Genomic DNA, 21,894 nt, shown 5'->3' with positions numbered 1-21,894 from the left:
ACTATGTGATGTTATTAAGAATTACTGATCGTAATGTAGATTGGAATGATTTTTTAATTGTTTTGTTAATTCTTTTTTTAATTAATAAAAAAAAAAAAAGTTCCCAGTAGAAAACAGTTTAAAGACCTAAGGAACTAAATTACAATTTTCCTTGAGCTAGGACTATACTATAATTGATAGGAATATAATATGCTTGCTGATTTTAAGGATCAGCTAAACAGTTTAATCTTTCGCATTCATTAAATGAAGAGTGCTAGACTCCCTGGCCAGCCAAGCTGGTCTTATTTAGTCCCTTGGTTCCTTATTATTCAGACTGAGCAGCGTTAACTGTTACCCAGGATGTTAGAAATACAGAATCTCAGCCACTCCCCAGATCTAGACTCAGAATCTGCATTTTTAAAGCTGAGGTAGCATATGCCACCTGAACTATTTTTAAGTGTACAATACCGCAACATCAGTTTAGTGTTATACCACATCAACGCCACCCATAACCGAAATTTCTTCACCACCCAAGACCAAAACCCTGTACCCATTAAGCTGTAACCCCCATCTTCCCTCTCTCCAGCCCCTGGAAATTTCTAATCAACTTTCTGTCTCTGAATTGTCTTTTTCTAGATATTTCCAAGTGGATCATACATTATTTGTCCTTTTGGGTCTGGTTTATTTCACTTAGCATGATTTCAGGGTACTTCCATGTTGTAGCTTGTTATAACTTCATTCCATTCCGTGTCTGAATAGCATTCCTTTGTATGCACACACCATGTTTGTTTCTCCACTCATCTGCTGATGGACGCAAGTTTTTCCCACCCTCTAGCAACTGTGAATAATGACACTATGCACATCGGTGTCTAAGACGCTGAGTCCCTGCTTTCCATTCTTCGGGGTACTTCCCTAGGAGTGGATTGCCAGCGCACATGGAAATTCCATACGGTCCCTTTTCCTCTCCAGAACACACCGCCTTGTCTCTGGGGATGTTTTCACAAAAGTAAATTTTCACGAAGGAAGGAGTCTTTGGAATCATCTAGTACCCGCTCCCCCAACCTCCACGGCCCCCTGCATACTACTGCCAGCACTGGGACCATCATGCCACGTGCTGTGCCCAATGCCTACTGGCTCATGATCTTGGAGAAACCATCTTTCATCTCTACATGCTCAGCAAACAGTAGCAGCACACAGCGGGACTGGGATAAATACTTGTTAAATTCTCTAATTTCAACAACTGAAGAAAACAGAGCCAGGAATTGTTGGGTTAAGTCAACTAAATGACACAATAGTCAAAGCTGAGCCAACTCCAAGTTCCTGAACGAGGAGGCACAAAAATAAGATGAATTACTGATTTATGTTTGTGTCCCATTTTTCTCTCTCTCTACTCTCATTTTGGATACTTCAATTCTTATTTCATAAATGACAATTAGTCTGCTTTTTACTGGGGCGTGGCTGCCACGCGGCTCCTTCCCTCACAGCCTCATCTGCACAAGCAGATGCTGAAACCCACCTGGTCAGTCAGGTCCACGCAGCACCCAGTGTTTCCCCAGCCACTCCTGAGCCAGCTGGGCTGCAGCTACATGCCAGATACTGTTAAGAGGACCTGCTTTCCAAACCCCAGGATGAGCCAGGACCCAGCATCGAGGAGTTAATGAGAAAGCCTTTTTGACCAAAAGGAGGAAGAGAGAAATGAGAGAAAATAAAGCGTCAGTGACTGAGAGATTTCAGACAGCTGAGAAGTGATCCTGGAGGTTATTCTTAGGCGTTACATAGATATCCCTTTTTAGTTTAAGGTGTCTTGGAGCGGATGGAGGGAAGTACCTGAAACTTGGTGACCTGTGTTCCAGTAGCCTTGATTCTTCAAGACCATTGTATAAAGATGTAACTTTTACCAAAAAAAAAGTACCTGGGGTGGGCCACGGTGGCTCAGCAGGTAAGAGTGCTTGCCTGCCATGCCCGAGGACCCAGGTTCGATTCCCGATGCCTGCCCATGTTAAAAAAAAAAGTACCTGCTTTCCCTTAAAAAAAAAAAACAGGCTTTTAAGGGAAGCACACCTGTCTCAGGAGAGAAAGTAGTACTTATTATGACAAAAATCATATCAAGAATAAACTTAAGACTGAATGAAGAAATATTTCATGACACTATCCAAAGAATGCATACATAAAGCTCTATTGCTTGGTTGTGAATAAGCTTTGAGTACATTCCAAGTTTTGATATTTCATAATCTGTATTTTTAATAGAGTCCAGTTTACTAGATAAAAGCAGTAACAATATTTCACAAACTAATCTATGATTAAATTTTATGATTTAATTTTTAGAAAGTCAGATGCATAGTCCTACTACCTAAACTAAAAATGCTATGTTTTATCTATGATTTAAAATACTCAAAGTAATCTGTAAGAGATTTAGTTCTGGTTCTTTAACATAAAAAAATTTGTGCTCTTAATCAATAAAGGTACAAACTAATTCGGTATGTAAAAAATAATTTTACAAAAATCCAAGATAACACTTTCAAATCCATTTTTATTTTCTTTTTTCCTCCTCAACATATAGAACTTCTCTCAGGGGTCTCTACATAACCACATTCATTGCAGCTATAAAGTCACTTATGTTGGTCAGGTACCATTTATTGTTCTATCATTTTATCCCTAAAACTTGTTGGCATCAAAATACGACAGTTAACCAGTGTTAAATCCATAAAATATTTACAAAGCACAGCATGTTAAGTTTCAGACACCCGGCAATTAAACCACATAAAAACAGGACACAACCCCCACCCCAGGTGTTAGGGGTCAGGCGTCTCTACACTGGTTCAAAGGGCAGCAGAGGCAACAGGCAGCCACGTCGGAGGACTCGGAACACCACGATCTGGAAGCACATTACGGCGTTACCCCAGCGTCATGTACCAGCCCACCTTCTCCAAGGTGGTCTCAGAATTCTAGAGTGGCAGGTCCAACTGATACAGAATGAAGACAAGACAACACGAAATTTACTCTGTGGAAATACCCTACTAATGCTATGCATTCACTGTGACTTTGAACACAACTCGTCCCAAAAACTTGTCGCGATCATCCTGGTTTTTTAGGTTGGGTGACCCATCAATCTTGCACTCAACTGTCGTCTCTTTCTTGGTACTGTTCGAGTTGAAGACTGGCTGGACAGCAACTACTGGCTGTAAATAGCCCACCTGGCAAACAAAGGAAAGTAAATTAATACAAATGTGGTAACAACTTTGCTTACACTTTTCTCTCAGGGGTTGGTCTATTCTGTAAATTAAAAAAAAAAACAAAAAACAAGATTTTAAAATTAATCTGATCTATTACTTTCCATTTTCTACCTCACTTCTTTAAAATACTTCTAATTTTGAAATATTTTCCAACATACAGGACTGGCTGTAAAAACAATACAAAACTCAAACAGAGACTCCAATATCTCCCTCTATCCCCAACATCCAGACACCCAAAAACTGCCAACATTTAACATTTTGCCACATTTGTCATATCATTCTATTACATCTGCTTTCCTGGTTATTGCTTTTGAAGCTAGAAATTTAATTCATTAATTTTCACACTTTCGTTTTCATTGATAAGAGGGCTTTACGGCTTTGAATTTTCCTCTGATCATTAAATGCATCACCACAGTCTGTGAGTTTGTTTTCATTATTATTTTCTAGAGTCTATACTCTTGGTTTTAATTTTCCCCTTCATCCAAGAGTTGTGTAAATAGGTTTTTTTTTAAATTTCCAAGTGTACGGATCTAATTTCCAGATTCACATATTGTGTCACAAAGTACTGTTTACAATATATTTCTACTTTATAGAAAAAGATTTTTCTCTGTGACCTAGATACTCTGCGACCTAATACACAACACATTTTCGTGACTGGCTCACATGTGTTTGCGAAGGATATGTGGACTCTATTATCAGGTGTGATGACTGATAAACATTCCTAAGACCTATCTTATTGTGATAATATTAGGCCTCCTATATCCCAATGTGGTTGCTTCATAACTTGGTGCATATATATTCATAATATTTTAGCTTCACTGTGATATTTAAATATAATTCTTCACCAAAACGGAGGGACCAGGGGTGATACCAGGGCTGGGGAAGGGAGATTACAAGATGAGACCAGAACATCCTGTGATGTCGGAAAGTAACAAGTGCTCAAACAACTACAGGAGCACATTGAGAGGGCACGGCAGCAAGCTCAAGGTCGTCACCAGCCAAATATGGACAATCTGGACATCAAAATAAACAATGATTGTAATAGCTAAGGCTTTGGGAGAAAGTCTGAAACAGGATATTTACATATTCTCAAAGTGTGGCGATGCTGATCACAAAGGGGGACTGCCAACACCACCGTGACCGAGTGATGAAGGTAACTGCACCACTACAGGAGCCGATCAATGCCATGTGCCTCCTGATATGATCACTAGGAGAAATACTTCCTTTGAGAAATCCCTGACCAAAAAAAGGGGGCACAATCTATAATCTAATCATAAAAACATCAAACAATCAACACAAACAAAAAAAGTCCTATAATCATTTTTGAGGAGCACAAAGGAATGAAACAAAGACTAAAGAACTGCTCCAGAATAAAGCAGCTAAACATGTAATAATGGATATCCTGGCCCAGGATAAAACTGCTTTTCTTTTGTTATAAAGGACACTACTAGAGCAACTGGTGAAATCTGAACAAGATCTGCACACAGGATAACAGCTGTATCAATGTTAATTTCTTTTAAAGTATACTATGGTTATATAAGATAATATCCTTATTTTTGGGAAATACACATTTGGGAAATGCAGGTAAAGGGTCTTGCAGAAATTCTTTGTACTATTTTATACCGCTTTAATCTTAATTCTGAAATCATTTCCCAAAAAAAGTTTTAGAAGTATATACAGTATGACCCTAATTTTATAAAATGGTATGGTTACTTTTGGATACTGAGTTTTCTTATTTCTTGAGTACTTTTCTACATTTAAAAAATAAGCACATAATGTTTTTGTAATGAAAGAAGAAAATGGTATTTTAAAAATAATCAACCTTTATCTGCTTGGGTTTCTTTGTGCTCTAAATTAGATCTCCATTCGCCACCAACCAGGTGAGAAGGTGCACGAGTTATACTGGGCACATGTCCAGCTACTCCAGACACACCACATTTAGGAAACGTGCCCATATCCTAAAAGACGTATTATTATTTAAGAACATCTAAGTACTTACATGCAGTTTTTTCCCATAATATGGAAAATATTTTAAGTCTACCACTCCATCATGTGGATAAGTTGATAAAATTGCTGCGCTTTCATCCTAAAGTTGAAAGTAAAAGAAACATTTTTAAGTCCAGCAAAGGGAAAGGGGGATGTTAAAAATAGTATTTATTTATATGAAAGCAGTAGCACTTTTGAACAGTATGGAGAAATTGCAATACTGCTACAACTATATTATTTGTAAATGTATTTTTGAGAAGGGATGTGTCCATCTTGATCATTAAATATAACATTATTCACCCCTTGGAAAAAAAAACTTTGATTCTTCTTACATTTTTTTATATGCCCTGTACCCTTTTTCAATGAGTCCCTTCTAATACACAGTCACACCCATACGTACTGCCGGGTAAATCCTACCTACCCTTCACTGACATCTAGCCTGGTCATTGTCAGTAGGCATGTACCAGTATGTTTAGGACTGATGCTGTCCTGAAAGAATAAATGACTGTGCTTCCATGCTGGAAAGCAAGAGTCGTATAGCTGCCAATCTAGAACGCAGCACTCAGGCCTGGGAGGCAGCAGGCATTTATGAAAATCTCATGAGTAACACATTACAAATAGCCCTAATTCTAATAACTATAACTGTAACATAAACTGAAGAGATAGCAAATACACTACAATGAATTAAAATCAGTGGCAGGTTAATGAAACAATCATTTAACTAAAACATTACTAAACATCAATTGGAGACTTGGATGAACTAATTTCTATTTTTCAAAGCACATACAAAACAGTACAGCAAAAATAAGAACTTATTCTAAGGTGATGTCCTACTTACTGTTGCTTTAATTTCATTATCATGAAGCAGCACATGTGCATGGGATAGGAGGGACAAATACACTGGACAAGAGGCATGGACAAGACAGGACAGAACACACAGTGATGACACTCCCACAAAAAAAAGTCAAATTCTGATCGTTCAGATCAAGGATATATGGAAAAAACAGCCTATAACAAGGCTAAGAGAAAGTGGAGAAACCATTTTTTGATCACTATTCAACACCATACTACATGTGCACTCCTTAAAAACTTTTAATCTAATATCGTATTTACAAAGGAAAATTAGGAGCTTTGAGATCAAAGCTTTTATGCATTAACTACTTTTTATTTAACCTATTTTTCCCTAATATTTAAGCTTAATTCACAGAAACACAGGGAGAGGTAGCTGGAGGTAGGGAGGGAGGGCAAGGTGGTGGCATAGTGAGGTGTGGAATTTAGTTCGGCCTTCAGAGCAGCTAGTAAATAGCCAGGAACAGGACCGAACAACTGCTAGGGGACATCAGTGACCAGACACACAGTGTACATACACCAGTCTGGAAGAGCTGGACCAGCTGAGACCCCACCCAGAACTGTAAGTCCCCCAAGCTGTAGAGGCCGGTGCCCCGCCTCCATGGGCACAGCAGGCTGTTTCCCAGAGGGGAAAGGAAACAGACTGTACTAGCAGCTAAGGGCTTAGCTCAACCAAGATCCAACTGCAGAATTAATTAACAAATTCTGACTAGTGAAAACAGACCTCCAGCACAAATAAAAATGGAGTAAGTACTAAAGAAACCGGGATTTTCACACAGGCAAAGACAGGGTGGGGCTGAGAAGAAAAAACAACAGAGGCTTTTTTAGTAGGACAGCACCAAAATACTGGAAAAGGGCTGGACCCCAAGAAAAGAGGGCACTTAGAGCCTGGAGATACACAGAAATGCATAGAGCCACATACCAACCCAAGCTCTTGTTTGGCAAAACGTGGGAAGCTGGGGCCCTGCTCTGGAAAGGCTTTTTTCTCTGTATTTATTTATGTTTTTTACTTCTTAACAGCTCATTAAATAGAACTGCAAGCATTTTCAGGCTTCAGCACTGCCCCAGGCAAGGGCAGAATTAAGCTTGTCTGAGAAGCCAAGTAACTAGTCAGGTGAAAGGGATTAATCCCCTAAAGGGCATATCTTCCCCAAGAAAAAGGGGGCAGGACCCAGCTCAAGTGAAATCCCTCCTTCAAGGAATTCAAGCCCAGGGAATGGAAAACTGAAGTAATCAAAGCCACCCTACAATCATATCTGTCTCAACCACACCCCAGCAGGGAGAGTCACCTCAAGCTAAAGGCACTGCATCACTCTGTGCAGGTGGGACCCACAGGCAGACAAGCACCATCCTGGGGAGGATGGGAAAAGCACAGAGTCTAGAGGCTTCTTTGGAAAGTCTGTCAACCTGCTGGGTCTCACCCTCAGGGAAAACTGATGTAGGGAACTCTTAACTCCTGAGAGGAGGCTATGGGAAAATCTGACTGGGGTCTAGAATATCTGAGATCATCCTCCTCCTCAAAACAAAAAACACTCTTTTTTTTTTTTTTTAATTAATTAAAAAAAGAATTAACAAAACAATTAGAAATCATTCCAATCTACATGTACAATCAGTAATTCTTAACAACATCACATAGTTGCATATTCATCATTTCTTAGTACATTTGCCTCGATTTAGAAAAAGAAATAAAAAGACAACAGAATAAGAATTAAAACAATAATAGAAAGAAAAAAAAAAACCCTATACCTCACATGCAGCTTCATTCAGTGTTTTAACATAATTGCATTACAATTGGGTAGTATTGTGCTGTCCATTTCTGAGTTTTTATATCCAGTCCCGTTGTACAGTCTGTATCCCTTCAGCTCCAATTATCCCTTTTTTTTTTTAATTAACGGAAAAAAAGAAATTAACCCAACATTTAGAGATCATACCATTCTACATATGCAATCATTAATTCTTAACATCATCACATAGATGCATGATCATCATTTCTTAGTACATATGCATTGGTTTAGAAGAACTAGCAACATAACCGAAAAAGATATAGAATGTTAATATAGAGAAAAAAATAAAAGTAATAATAGTAAAATCAAAACAAAAGAAAGCAAAAACCTATAGCTCAGATGCAGCTTCATTCAGTGTTTTAACATGATTACTTTACGATTAGGTATTATTGTGCTGTCCATTTTTGAGTTTTTGTATCTAGTCCTGTTACACTGTCTGTATCCCTTCAACTCCAATTGGCCATTATCTTACCCTGTTTCTACCTCCTGCTGGACTCTGTTATCAAGGACATATTCCAAATTTATTCTCGAATGTCTGTTCACATCAGTGGGACCATACAGTATTTGTCCTTTAGTTTTTGGCTAGACTCACTCAGCATAATGTTCTCTAGGTCCATCCATGTTATTACATGCTTCATAAGTTTGTCCTGTCTTAAAGCTGCATAGTATTCCATCGTATGTATATACCACAGTTTGTTTAGCCACTCTTCTGTTGATGGAGATTTCGGCTGTTTCCATCTCTTTGCAATTGTAAATAACGCTGCTATAAACATTGGTGTGCAAATGTCCGTTTGTGTCTTTGCCCTTAAGTCCTTTGAGTATATTCCCAGCAATGGTATTGCTGGGTCGTATGGCAATTCTATATTCAGCTTTTTGAGGAACCGCCAAACTGCCTTCCACAGTGGTTGCACCAGTTGACATTCCCACCAACAGTGGATAAGTGTGCCTCTTTCTCCGCATCCTCTCCAGCACTTGTCATTTTCTGTTTTGTTGATAATGGCCATTCTGGTGGGTGTGAGATGATATCTCATTGTGGTTTTGATTTGCATTTCTCTAATGGCCAGGGACATTGAGCATCTCTTCATGTGCCTTTTGGCCATTTGTATTTCCTCTTCTGATAGGTGTCTGTTCAAGTCTTTTTCCCATTTTGTAATTGGGTTGGCTGTCTTTTTGTTGTTGAGATGAACAATCTCTTTATAAATTCTGGATACTAGACCTTTATCTGATATATCATTTCCAAATATTGTCTCCCATTGAGAAGGCTGTCTTTCTACTTTCTTGATGAAGTTCTTTGATGCACAAAAGTGTTTAATTTTGAGGAGTTCCCATTTATTTATTTCCTTCTTCAGTGCTCTTGCTTTAGGTTTAAGGTCCATAAAACCGCCTCCAGTTGTAAGATCCATAAGATATCTCCCAACATTTTCCTCTATCTGTTTTATGGTCTTAGACCTAATGTTTAGATCTTTGATCCATTTTGAGTTAACTTTTGTATAGGGTGTGAGAGATGGGTCTTCTTTCATTCTTTTGCATATGGATATCCAGTTCTCTAGGCACCATTTATTGAAGAGACTGCTCTGTCCCAGGTGAGTTGGCTTGACTGCCTTATCAAAGATCAAATGTCCATAGATGAGAGGGTCTATATCTGAGCACTCTATTTGATTCCATTGGTCGATATATCTATCTTTATGCCAATACCATGCTGTTTTGACCACTGTGGCTTCATAATATGCCTTAAAGTCAGGCAGCGCGAGACCTCCAGCTTCGTTTTTTTTCCTCAAGATGTTTTTAGCAATTCGGGGCACCCTGCCCTTCCAGATAAATTTGCTTATTGGTTTTTCTATTTCTGAAAAATAAGTTGTTGGGATTTTGATTGGTATTGCATTGAATCTGTAAATCAATTTAGGTAGGATTGACATCTTAACTATATTTAGTCTTCCAATCCATAAACACGGTATGCCCTTCCATCTATTTAGGTCTTCTGTGATTTCTTTTAGCAGTTTTTTGTAGTTTTCTTTATATAGGTTTTTTGTCTCTTTAGTTAAATTTATTCCTAGGTATTTTATTCTTTTAGTTGCAATTGTAAATGGGATTCGTTTCTTGATTTCCCCCTCAGCTTGTTCATTACCAGTGTATAGAAAAGCTACAGATTTTTGAATGTTGATCTTGTAACCTGCTACTTTGCTGTACTCATTTATTAGCTCTAGTAGTTTTGTTGTGGATTTTTCCGGGTTTTCGACGTATAGTATCATATCGTCTGCAAACAGTGATAGTTTTACTTCTTCCTTTCCAATTTTGATGCCTTATATTTCTTTTTCTTGTCTAATTGCTCTGGCTAGAACCTCCAACACAATGTTGAATAATAGTGGTGATAGTGGACATCCTTGTCTTATTCCTGATCTTAGGGGGAAAGTTTTCAATTTTTCCCCATTGAGGATGATATTAGCTGTGGGTTTTTCATATATTCCCTCTATCATTTTAAGGAAGTTCCCTTGTATTCCTATCTTTTGAAGTGTTTTCAACAGGAAAGGATGTTGAATCTTGTCGAATGCCTTCTCTGCATCAATTGAGATGATCATGTGATTTTTCTGCTTTGATTTGTTGATATGGTGTATTACATTAATTGATTTTCTTATGTTGAACCATCCTTGCATACCTGGGATGAATCCTACTTGGTCATGATGTATAATTCTTTTAATGTGTTGTTGGATACGATTTGCTAGAATTTTACTGAGGATTTTTGCTTCTATATTCATTAGAGAGATTGGTCTGTAGTTTTCTTTTTTTGTAATATCTCTGCCTGGTTTTGGTATGAGGGTGACGTTGGCTTCATAGAATGAATTAGGCAGTTTTCCCTCCACTTCGATTTTTTTGAAGAGTTTGAGGAGAATTGGTACTAATTCTTTCTGGAACGTTTGGTAGAATTCACATGTGAAGCCGTCTGGTCCTGGACTTTTCTTTTTAGGAAGCTTTTGAATGACTAATTCAATTTCTTTACTTGTGATTGGTTTGTTGAGGTCATCTATGTCTTCTTGAGTCAAAGTTGGTTGTTCATGTCTTTCCAGGAACCCGTCCATTTCATCTAAATTGTTGTATTTATTAGCGTAAAGTTGTTCATAGTATCCTGTTATTACCTCCTTTATTTCTGTGAGGTCAGTAGTTATGTCTCCTCTTCCATTTCTGATCTTATTTATTTGCATCCTCTCTCTTCTTCTTTTTGTCAATCTTGATAGGGGCCCATCAATCTTATTGATTTTCTCATAGAACCAACTTCTGGTCTTATTGATTTTCTCTACTGTTTTCATATTTTCAATTTCATTTATTTCTGCTCTGATCTTTGTTATTTCTTTCCTTTTGCTTGCTTTGGGATTAGTTTGCTGTTCTTTCTCCAGTTCTTCCAATTGAACAGTTAATTCCTGCATTTTTGCCTTTTCTTCTTTTCTGATATAGGCATTTAGGGCAATAAATTTCCCTCTTAGCACTGCCTTTGCTGCATCCCATACGTTTTGATATGTTGTGTTTTCGTTTTCATTCGCCTTGAGGTATTTACTAATTTCTCTTGCAATTTGTTCTTTGACCCACTCGTTGTTTAAGAGTGTGTTGTTGAGCCTCCAGGTATTTGTGAATTTTCTGGCATTCCACCTATTATTGATTTCCAACTTCATTCCTTTATGATCCGAGAAAGTGTTGTGTATGATTTCAATCTTTTTAAATTTGTTAAGACTTGCTTTGTGACCCAGCATATGGTCTATCTTTGAGAATGATCCATGAGCACTTGAGAAAAAGGTGTATCCTGCTGTTGTGGGATGTAATGTCCTATAAATGTCTGTTAAGTCTAGCTCCTTTATAGTAATATTCAGATTCTCTATTTCTTTATTGATCCTCTGTCTAGATGTTCTGTCCATTGATGAGAGTGGGGAATTGAAGTCTCCAACTATTATGGTATTTGTGTCTATTTCCCTTTTCAGTGTTTGCAGTGTATTCCTCACGTATTTTGGGGCATTCTGGTTCAGTGCATAAATATTTATGATTGTTATGTCTTCTTGTTTAATTGTTCCTTTTATTAGTATATAGTGTCCTTCTTTGTCTCTTTTAACTGTTTTACATTTGAAGTCTAACTTGTTGGATATTAGTATAGCCACTCCTGCTATTTTCTGGTTGTTATTTGCATGAAATATCTTTTCCCAACCTTTCACTTTCAACCTATGTTTATCTTTGGGTCTAAGATGTGTTTCCTGTAGACAACATATAGAAGGATCCTGTTTTTTAATCCATTCTGCCAATCTATGTCTTTTGATTGGGGAATTCAGTCCATTGACATTTAGTGTTATTACTGTTTGGATAATATTTTCCTCTGCCATTTTGCCTTTTGTATTATATATATCATATCTGACTTTCCTTCTTTCTACACTCTTCTCCATACCTCTCTCTCCTGTCTTTTCGGTTCTGACTCTAGTGCTCCCTTTAGTATTTCTTGCAGAGCTGGTCTCTTGGTCACAAATTCTCTCAGTGACTTTTTGTCTGAGAATGTTTTAATTTCTCCCTCATTTTTGAAGGACAATTTTGCTGGATATAGGAGTCTTGGTTGGCAGTTTTTCTCTTTTAGTAATTTAAATATATCATCCCACTGTCTTCTAGCCTCCATGGTTTCTGCTGAGAAATCTACACATAGTCTTATTGGGTTTCCCTTGTATGTGATGGATTGTTTTTCTCTTGCTGCTTTCAAGATCCTCTCTTTCTCTTTGAACTCTGACATTCTAACTAGTAAGTGTCTTGGAGAACACCTATTTGGGTCTAATCTCTTTGGGGTGCGCTGCACTTCTTGGATCTGTAATTTTAGGTCTTTCATAAGAGTTGGGAAATTTTCAGTGAAAATTTCTTCCATTAGTTTTTCTCCTCCTTTTCCCTTCTCTTCTTCTTCTGGGACACCCACAACACATATATTTGTGCGCTTCATATTGTCCTTTAGTTCCCTGATACCCTGTTCAAATTTTTCCATTCTTTTCCCGATAGTTTCTGTTTGTTTTTGGAATTCAGATGTTCCATCCTCCAAATCACTAATTCTATCTTCTGTCTCTTTGAATCTATCATTGTAGGTATCCATTGTTTTTTCTATCTTTTCTACTTTGTCCTTCACTTCCATAAGTTCTGTGATTTGTTTTTTCAGTTTTTCTATTTCTTCTTTATGTTCAGCCCATGTCTTCTTCATGTCCTCCCTCAATTTATCGATTTCGTTTTTGAAGAGGTTTTCCATTTCTGTTCGTATATTTAGCATTAGTTGTCTCAGCTCCTGTATCTCATTTGAACTATTGGTTTGTTCCTTTGACTGGGCCATATTTTCAATTATTTGAGCGTGATCCGTTATCTTCTGTTGGCGTCTGCGCATTTAGACAGATTTCCCTGGGTATTGGATCCAAAAGTTTGGAAGATTTTTCTGTGAAATCTCTGGGTTCTGTTTTTCTTATCCTGCCCAGTAGGTGGCACTCGTGGCACACGTTTGTCTGCGGGTCCCACCAGTAAAAGGTGCTGTGGGACCTTAAACTTTGGAAAACTCTCGCCGTCCGGGGGGTTCGCTAGCCGAAGCGGCTTGAGCCGGCCCGGGGTCCGAACGCAGGGAGGGTTGCTGGTCGCCGCAGCCCGGGAAAGAGCCCGTCCGAATTTCCTAGTCAGCCCTGGGCGACAAGCGTGGTGGGAGGGCGCCAGCGGCCACGGCCCGCCCGAGAGAGTGCACGTTCCCCGGGAGTCACGGGTTTGGAAGGGGCCTCCCCCACCCGTCACCGTTCTCCGCGGCCTGGGGATTTCCGATCCAATTCTCTCAGTTGGTCCGGGGGGCTGTGCGTGCTGTGGGCACTAGCCGCCTTGGTTTCAGGGGACCGCCTCTCCAATTCTCCCAGCCGGCCCGGGAAGGGGGAAGGGAGTAACTCCGGCCGCTTCCCGCCCCGCCCGGTGAGGCCCGCGCGCCTCGGCGATCTCACCCGAGCTGCTTCTCTCAGCCAGCCAGCCGTTCCAGGATGGGGTACGCTGTCTTTTTTATTTCTGTTGTGGCTTTGGGCGCTTTCTGTATCGTTTCTACTCCCCTAGTAGCTGTCCTGGAGAAGAAACTAAGATCCGCGTGTCTTACTAAGCCGCCATCTTCCAGGAAGTCCAAAAAACACTCTTAAGCAGGGCAAGCAACAGAAAAACAAAACTGAAAAATTCTGAGCAGTTAAACAGATGCTATGCTAGCAGTCTAGAATAAGTTGAATAAGTTGAACTGAATGTCAAAGAACAGAGAATAAAGCCATACAGCAAGAAAATCCTAGGTTTTTCTTGTAAACCTAGAGTAAAAGCAACCTCCAGAATAAACTAATTAAGGAAATCAAATGTCTAGACACCAGCAAAAAATAACAGAGCTCTGAATAATATGATCAATGAATTAGACTTAATGGACACTTACAGAGTGTCCCCACAACAGTAGGATACACCTTTGTCTCACATGCTCCTGTATCATTCTCAAGGACAGACCATATGATGGCTAGCTCACAAGACAAGAGTCAATAAATTTTAAAAGAATGAAATTATACAAAACACTTTCTTGGATCATAATGTATGAAGTTGGAAATCAATATTAAGCAGAGTGCCGGTAAATTCACAATATATGAAGGTTAAACAACACATTCTGAAACAACCAGTGGCTCATGGAAGAAGTTACAAGAGAAATTAGTAAATATTTCCAAGCAAAAGAAAATGAAAACACAACATATCAAAACTTAATAGGATGCAGCAAGCAAAGGTGGTGTGCCAAGAGGGAAATCTGTTGCCGTAAATGCCTATATGATAAAAGAGCAAAAATTGAGGAATTAACTGTTCACCTAGAAGAACTAGAGAAAGAATAGCAAACTAACCCCCTAAGCATACAAAAGGAAAGAAAAAGGGCATGCCACGGTGGCTCAGCAGGTAAAGTTCTCGCCTGCCATGCCGGAGACCTGGATTGATTCCCAGTGCCTGTCCATGCAAAAAAAAAAAAGAAAAAGAAAAAGAAATAACAAATATTAGAGAATAAATTAAATTGAATATTGGAAACAACAGAGAAAATCAACAAAACCAGAAGTTTGAGGAAATCAATAAAATTGATGCACCCTTAGCTAAGTTGACCAAAAATAAACAGGATGCAAGTAAATAAAATCAGAAATGGGAGAGGAAACATAATCACTGACCCCTAGAAAAGGAGGTAATAAGAGGATACTATGAGCAACTAGATATTATAAACTATACAATGTAGATGAAATGGACAACTTGCTAGAAAAGCATGAACTAGGAGCAGTGACTCTGAGAAGAAATCAACAAACCAATCACACAAGTAAAGAGATCGAATCAGTCATCAAGAAGCTCCCCAAAAGGAAAAGTCCAGGACCAGATGGCTTCACATGTGCATTCTACCAAGCATTCAAAAACGAATTAGTGAGCTATCTCGAGACTTCCGGGTCAAGATGGCAGCTTAACAACGTGTGCATTTTAGTTCGTCCTCCAGAACAACTACTAAATAACCAGAAACAGTACAGAACAGCTCCTGGGCCACGTCAGTGACGAGACACACAGCGTACCCCAGTCTGGACCAGCTGGACTGGCTGTGAGCAACCCCCACTGTATTAACTAACAATTAATACAGAACCGTGAGATCCCAAAGCTGGGGCGGCCAGCGCCCCTCCCCCACAGGCCGCTTCCCAGAGGGGAAAGGAAAAGACTTTACCAGCAGCAGGACTGGGCACAATCAAACGCCAATTGTGGAATTAACAAATTCTGACTACTAAAAATAGGCCCTCAGGTTAGGTGAACCTGATCAAAGCGGAGGTTGCTCATTTTTGCCCCGGCGCCAAGGGGGCAGGACTCACAGAAAAAGGGGGAAAAAAAAAGGAGGAAACAGAGGTTTTGGTGTCTGTGTATCTACAAAGGCTTGAGTGCCTCTGGATACAGCAGCAGGACTTTTCAGGCTGCAACTGCCCCAGGCATAGGCAGAAGTGAGCTCTTTTGGGGGCTTGTCTGGAGCCTGTGCCTTCCCCAGGGGAAGGGTGAAGCCCCACCCAGGTGGAATCCCTCCATCAAGGAATTCAGACACCAGGGCTTGGTAATTTGAAGCCATTAAAACCAGCCTACAACCTCTCCTCTGTCTCCACCACGCCCCCAGCAGGGAGAGTCTGCCAAAGTTAGAGGTACCGCATCATCTTATGCTGGTAGGACCTGCAGGCAGACAAGTGCCACACACAGGGCAGGATAAGAAAAACAGAGTCCAGAGATTTCACAGGAAAGTCTTTCAACCTGCTGGGTCTCACCCTCAGGGAACACCGACTCAGGTGACTCTTTCCTCCTGATAGGAGGCCAGTTTGGTCTGGGAAAATCTGGCTGGGGTCTATAATACCTATGTAGACCCTCCTAAGTGTGTGTGTGTGGGGAAGGCACCACACAAGCAGGGCAAGAAACAAGAAAACAAGAACTGAAAAATTCTCCTCTGTTAAACAAAAGTTAAGCTAAAGGTCCAGATAAAGCTGAACGGAATGTCAAAGAACAGATAGACAACAAATTCATCCAGCAAGAAAACCCTAGATAAAAGAAGGGAAAGCAATCTCCAGAATAAACTAATTAAGGTAATCAAATGCCTAGACACCAGCAAAAAATAACAAATCACACTAGGAAAATTGAAGATATGGCCCAGTCAAAGGAACAAACCAACAATTCAAATGACATACAGGAGCTGAAACAATTAATTCAGAATGTACAAACAGACATGGAAAACCTCATCAAAAACCAAATCAATGAACTGAGGGAGGATATAAAGAAGGCAAGGAAAGAATGAAAAAAAAAGAAACTGAAAGTCTGAAAAAACAAATCACAGAACTTATGGGAATGAAAGACACAGTAGAAGAGATGAAAAAAAAACAATGGAAACCTACAATGGTAGATTTCGAGAGACAGAACATAGGATTTCAAAACTGGAGGACGGAACATCTGAAATTCGACAAGAAACAGAAACTATAGGGAAAAGAATGGAAAAATTTGAACAGGGTATCAGGGAACTCAAGGACAATATGAACCGCACGAATATATGTGTTGTGGGTGTCCCAGAAGGAGAAGAGAAGGGAAAAGGAGGAGAAAAACTAATGGAAGAAATTTTCACTGAAAATTTCCCAACTCTTATGAAAGACCTAAAATTACAGATCCAAGAAGTGCAGCACACCCCAAAGAGATTAGACCCAAATAGGCGTTCTCCAAGACACTTACTAGTTAGAATGTCAGAGGTCAAAGAGAAAGAGAGGATCTTGAAAGCAGCAAGAGAAAAACAATCCATCACATACAAGGGAAACCCAAAAAGACTATGTGTAGATTTCTCAGCAGAAACCATGGAGGCTAGAAGACAGTGGGATGATATATTTTAATTATTAAAAGAGAAAAACTGCCAACCAAGAATTCTATATCCAGCAAAATTGTCCTTCAAAAATAAGGGAGAAATTAAAACATTTTCAGACAAAAAATCACTGAGAGAATTTGTGACCAAGAGACCAGCTCTGCAAGAAATACTAAAGGGAACACTAGAGACAGATACGAAGACAGAAGAGAGAGGTGTGGAGAAGAGTGTAGAAAGGAAGACTATGAGTAAAGGTAAAAAGAAGGAAAATTAGATATGACATAAAACCCAGAAGGCAAAATAGTAGAAGAAAGTACTACCCATGCAGTAATAACACTGAATGTTAATGGATTAAACTCTCCAATCAAAAGACACAGTCTGGCAGAATGGATTAAAAAACAGGACCCATCTATATGCTGTCTCTACTCAAAGGACACGAGGCCAAGGACACAAATGGACATTTACACACCAGTGTTTATAGCAGCATTATTAACAATTACCAAGAGATGGAAACAGCCAAAGTGTCCATCAACAGACAGTTGACTAAACAGTGACATTTACATAAGATGGAATATTATGTAGCTGTAGGACAGAATAAAGTTATGAAGTATGTAACAACATGAATGGACCTTAAGGACATTATGCTGAGTGTGATTAGCCAGAAACAAAAGGACAAGTACTGTATGGTCTCACTGATATGAACTGACATTAGTGAATAAACTTGGAATATTTCCTTGGTAACAGAGACCATCAGGAGACAGAAATAGGGTGAGATATTGGGTAACTGGAGCTGAAGGGATACAGATTGTGCAACAGGACTATAAAATATAAAAACTCAGAAATGGACAGCACAATACTACCTAACTGTAATGTAATTATGTTAAAACACTGAATGAAGCTGCATGTGAGAATGATAGAGGGAGGAGGGATGGGGACATAAATGAAATCAGAAAGAAAGATAGATGGTAAAGATCGAGATGGTATAATCTAGGAATGCCTAGAGTGTATAATAATAGTGAAATATACAATGTACAAATTTTAAAAATGTTTTTGCATGAGGAAGAACAAAGGAATGTCATTATTGCAGGGTCCTGAAAATAGATGATAATTAATACTTTAAAATGTCACCTTATGTGTGAGACTAAAGCAAAAAATGTTTATTTGTTACAAAATTTAGATTTTGATTAGAGCATTTCCTAATATAACTCATGTAGATAGTTTGATTGAATGTCATAAGTACTTGGAATCTCAGGTAGGACAATGAGTTTGTTGGTTTGTCCAGAGTGATGCCCCGATGAATCCCAGAGTGATTTGATCAGTGACTGGAAAAGTATTTGCAAGCCCCCTTCGGGGAATGGTGAGAGTGGGGAGAAATTCAACTTCCCCAAGTTAAATTCTTGATATTCTCACAAGCAGTGTGGACAACCAAAGCTATAGGCTGAGCCCCCAGTCTTGGGGTTTGTTCATATGAAACTTAACTCCACAAAGGATAGGTCAAGTCTACTTAAAATTTAGGCCTGAGAGTCACCCCCAAGAGAGCCTCTTTTGTTGCTCAGATGTGGCCTCTCTCTCCAGCCAACATGATGAGCAGTCTCACCACCCCTCCCCCTCTCTGCGTGGGACATGACTCCCAGGGGTGTGGACCTTCTTGGCAATGTGGGACAGAGATCCTGGAATGAGCTGAGACTCAGCATCAAGGGACTGAGAAAAACCCTAGAATGAGCTGAGAATTAACATCAAGGGATTGAGAGAACCTTCTCGACCAAAGGGGGAAGAGTGAAATGAGACTAAGTGTCGATGGCTAAGAGATTCCAAACAGAGTCGAGAGGTTATCCTGGAGGTTATTCTTATGCATTAAGTAAATATCACCTTGTTGTTCAAGATGTAACGGAGAGGCTGGAGGGAACTGCCTGAAAACGTAGAGCTGTGTTCCAGTAGCCATGTTTCTTGATGATGATTGAACAAAGATACAGCTTTCACAATGAGACTCTGTGAATGTGAAAACCTTGTGTCTGATGCTCCTTTTAGCTACTATATCAACAGAAGAGTAGAACATATGGAATAAAAATAAATAATAGGGGGAACAAATGTTAAAATAAATTTAGTTTGAAATGCTAGTGGTAAATGAAAGTGAAGGGTAAGGGGTATCATATGTATAATCTTTTTTTCTCTGTTACTGTTTTATTTCTTTTTCTGTTTTCTTTTTATTTCTTTTTCTAAATCGATGCAAATGTTCTAAGAAATGATGAATATGCAACTATGTGATGATATTAAGAATTACTGATTATATATGTAGAATGGAATGATATCTTAATGTTTTATTTTTTTAATTAATAAGAAAGTTAAAAAAAGAAAAAAATTAAAACAAACAAACAAACAAAAAAACGCATTAGTACCAATCCTACTCACAGTCTTCACAACAACGGAAGAGCAGGGAGAGGTATACAACTCATTCTATGGAGCCAACAATACCCTAATAACAAAGTCAGACAAAGACACTACAAGAAAAGAAAATTACAGATCAATCTCAACCCTCAACAAAATACTTACAAAGCCAATCCAGCAGCACATTAAAAGATTTATACACCATGATGAAGTGGGATTTATTTCCAGGTAAGCAAGGCTCATTCAACACAGGAAAATCAATTAATGTAATACTCCACATCAATAAATCAAAGCAGAGAAATCACATGATCATCTCAATTGATACAGAAAAGGCATTTGACAAAATTCAACGTCCTTTATTAATGAAATCACTTCAAAGGACAGGAACAGAAGGGAACTTCCTCAACATGATAAAGGAATCCGTCACCCACAGCTAACATCATCGTCGATGGGGAATGCCTGAAAGCTTTCCCTCTAAGATCAGGAACAAGATAAGGATGTACACTGTCACTACTGTTTCCAACACTGTGCTGTAAGTTCTAGCCAGAGCAATTAGACAAGAAAAAATAAGTAAAAGGCATCCAAACTGGAAAGCAAGTAGTAAAACTTTCACTGTTTGCAGATGACAGGATATTATATGTCAAAAAGCCCCAAAAATCTACAGTCAAGCTCCTAGAACTAATAAATGAATACATCAAAGTGGCAGGATACAAGATCAACACCCCAACTCAAGTGTTCCTACGCATTAGTAATGAGCAATCTGAGGTGTGATCAAATATTTAGGAATAAATTTAAATAAGGACATGAAAGACTAATACAAAGAAAGCTACAAGAAATTGCTAAAAGAAATCATGGAAGACCTAAATAAATGGAATGGTATACCATGTTCATGGATTGGAAGAGTAAATATAGTTAAGATGACAGTTCTACCCAAATGGATTTATAGAGTCAATGCAATATCAATGAAAATCTCAAGAATCTATTTTACAGAAACAGAAAAACCAATAACCAAATTTATTTGGAAAGACAAGGTAGCCCAAATAGCTAAAAATATCTTGAAAAGGAAAAATGAAGTGGGAGGTCTCACACTACCTGACTTTAAAGCATATTATGAAGTGGGACAGATATACTGACCAATGGAATCAAACTGAGTGTTTAGAAATAAACTCTGTCATCTATGGACAATTTATCTTTGATAAAATGGTCAGGCCAATCCAACTGAGACAGAGCAGCCTCTTCAAAAATAGTGTTTGGAGTACTGGATATCCATATGCAAAAGGATAAAAGAAGACCCATATCTCACACCCTATACAAAACTTTACTAAAAACTGATCAAAGACCTAAACATTAGAGCTAAGACCGTAAAACTTCTAGAAGAAAATATAGAGAATTATCTTACGGAGATCTCCTTAAAATTAAATACACTTTTGTGCATCAAGGAACTTTGTCAGGAAAGTAAAAAGGCAGCCTAACAATGGGAGACAATAGTTGGAAATCATATATCAAATAAGTGTTTAATATCCAGAATATATAAAGAATATCCAAAATGTACAACTCTACAACAAAAAGACAAACAACCTAATTAAAAAATGAGCAAAAGGCATGAATAGATATTTTTTAGAAGAGGAACTACAAATGGCTAAAAGGCACATGAAAAGATGCTCAACTTCCCTGGCTATTAGGGAAGTGCAAATCAAAACCACAATGAGACATCACCTCACACCCACTAGAACGGTGTGCTGGTTTGAAATGATGCATGTACCCTAGAAAAGCCATGTTTTAATCCTAATCCCATTTAGTAAAGGCAGCCATTTCTTCTAATCCCTACTCAGTATTGCATGCTTAAAACTGTAATTTGACCATTTCCCTGGATATATGATTTAATCAAGAGTGGTAGTTAAACTGGATTAGGTGGAGGTGTGTCTCCACCCATTTGGGTGGGTCTTGATTAATTTACTGGAATCCTATACAAGAGGAAACATTTAGGAGATAGATTTCTGAGAGAGCAGAGAATGACACAGCCATGAGAAACAGTCTACCAGCCAGTGACCTTTGGAGATGAAGAAAGAAAAAATGCCTCCCAAGGAGCTTCATGAAACAAGAAGCCAGGAGAGAAAGCTAGCAGATGACGACCCGTTCGCCATGTGCTCTACCAGCTGAGAGCGAAGCCCTGTGTTCACCATGTGCCTTCTCACTTGAGAGGGAAATCCTGAACTTCACTGGCCTTCTTGAGCCAAGGTATCTTTCTCTGGATGCCTTTGATTGGACATTTCTATAGACTTGCTTTAATTGAGACATTATC

General features: G+C 38.8%; 1 protein-coding gene across 1 annotated transcript in view; it reads right to left on the bottom strand.

The window, feature by feature from the left end:
• Nucleotides 1–2,489: 2,489 nt before the first annotated feature.
• ATP1B3 (ATPase Na+/K+ transporting subunit beta 3) overlaps nt 2,490–21,894 on the bottom strand; it is a 70,205-nt gene continuing 50,800 nt past the window's right edge. Inside the window, exons 6-7 of the mRNA XM_077130297.1 lie at nt 5,212–5,298; nt 2,490–3,173 (exon numbers count right to left, since the gene is read on the bottom strand). Of these exons, the coding sequence (XP_076986412.1) occupies nt 3,003–3,173; nt 5,212–5,298 (258 nt within the window). The 3' untranslated portion in view covers nt 2,490–3,002. The remainder of the gene's footprint in view (nt 3,174–5,211; nt 5,299–21,894) is intronic.

The sequence above is a fragment of the Tamandua tetradactyla genome, chromosome 15 (genome assembly GCF_023851605.1).
Source record: "Tamandua tetradactyla isolate mTamTet1 chromosome 15, mTamTet1.pri, whole genome shotgun sequence".
In the NCBI taxonomy this organism is placed as follows: Eukaryota; Metazoa; Chordata; class Mammalia; order Pilosa; family Myrmecophagidae; genus Tamandua; species Tamandua tetradactyla.
Note: the sequence above shows the minus strand (reverse complement) of the source record. Positions and strands in the feature narration are given on the sequence as shown.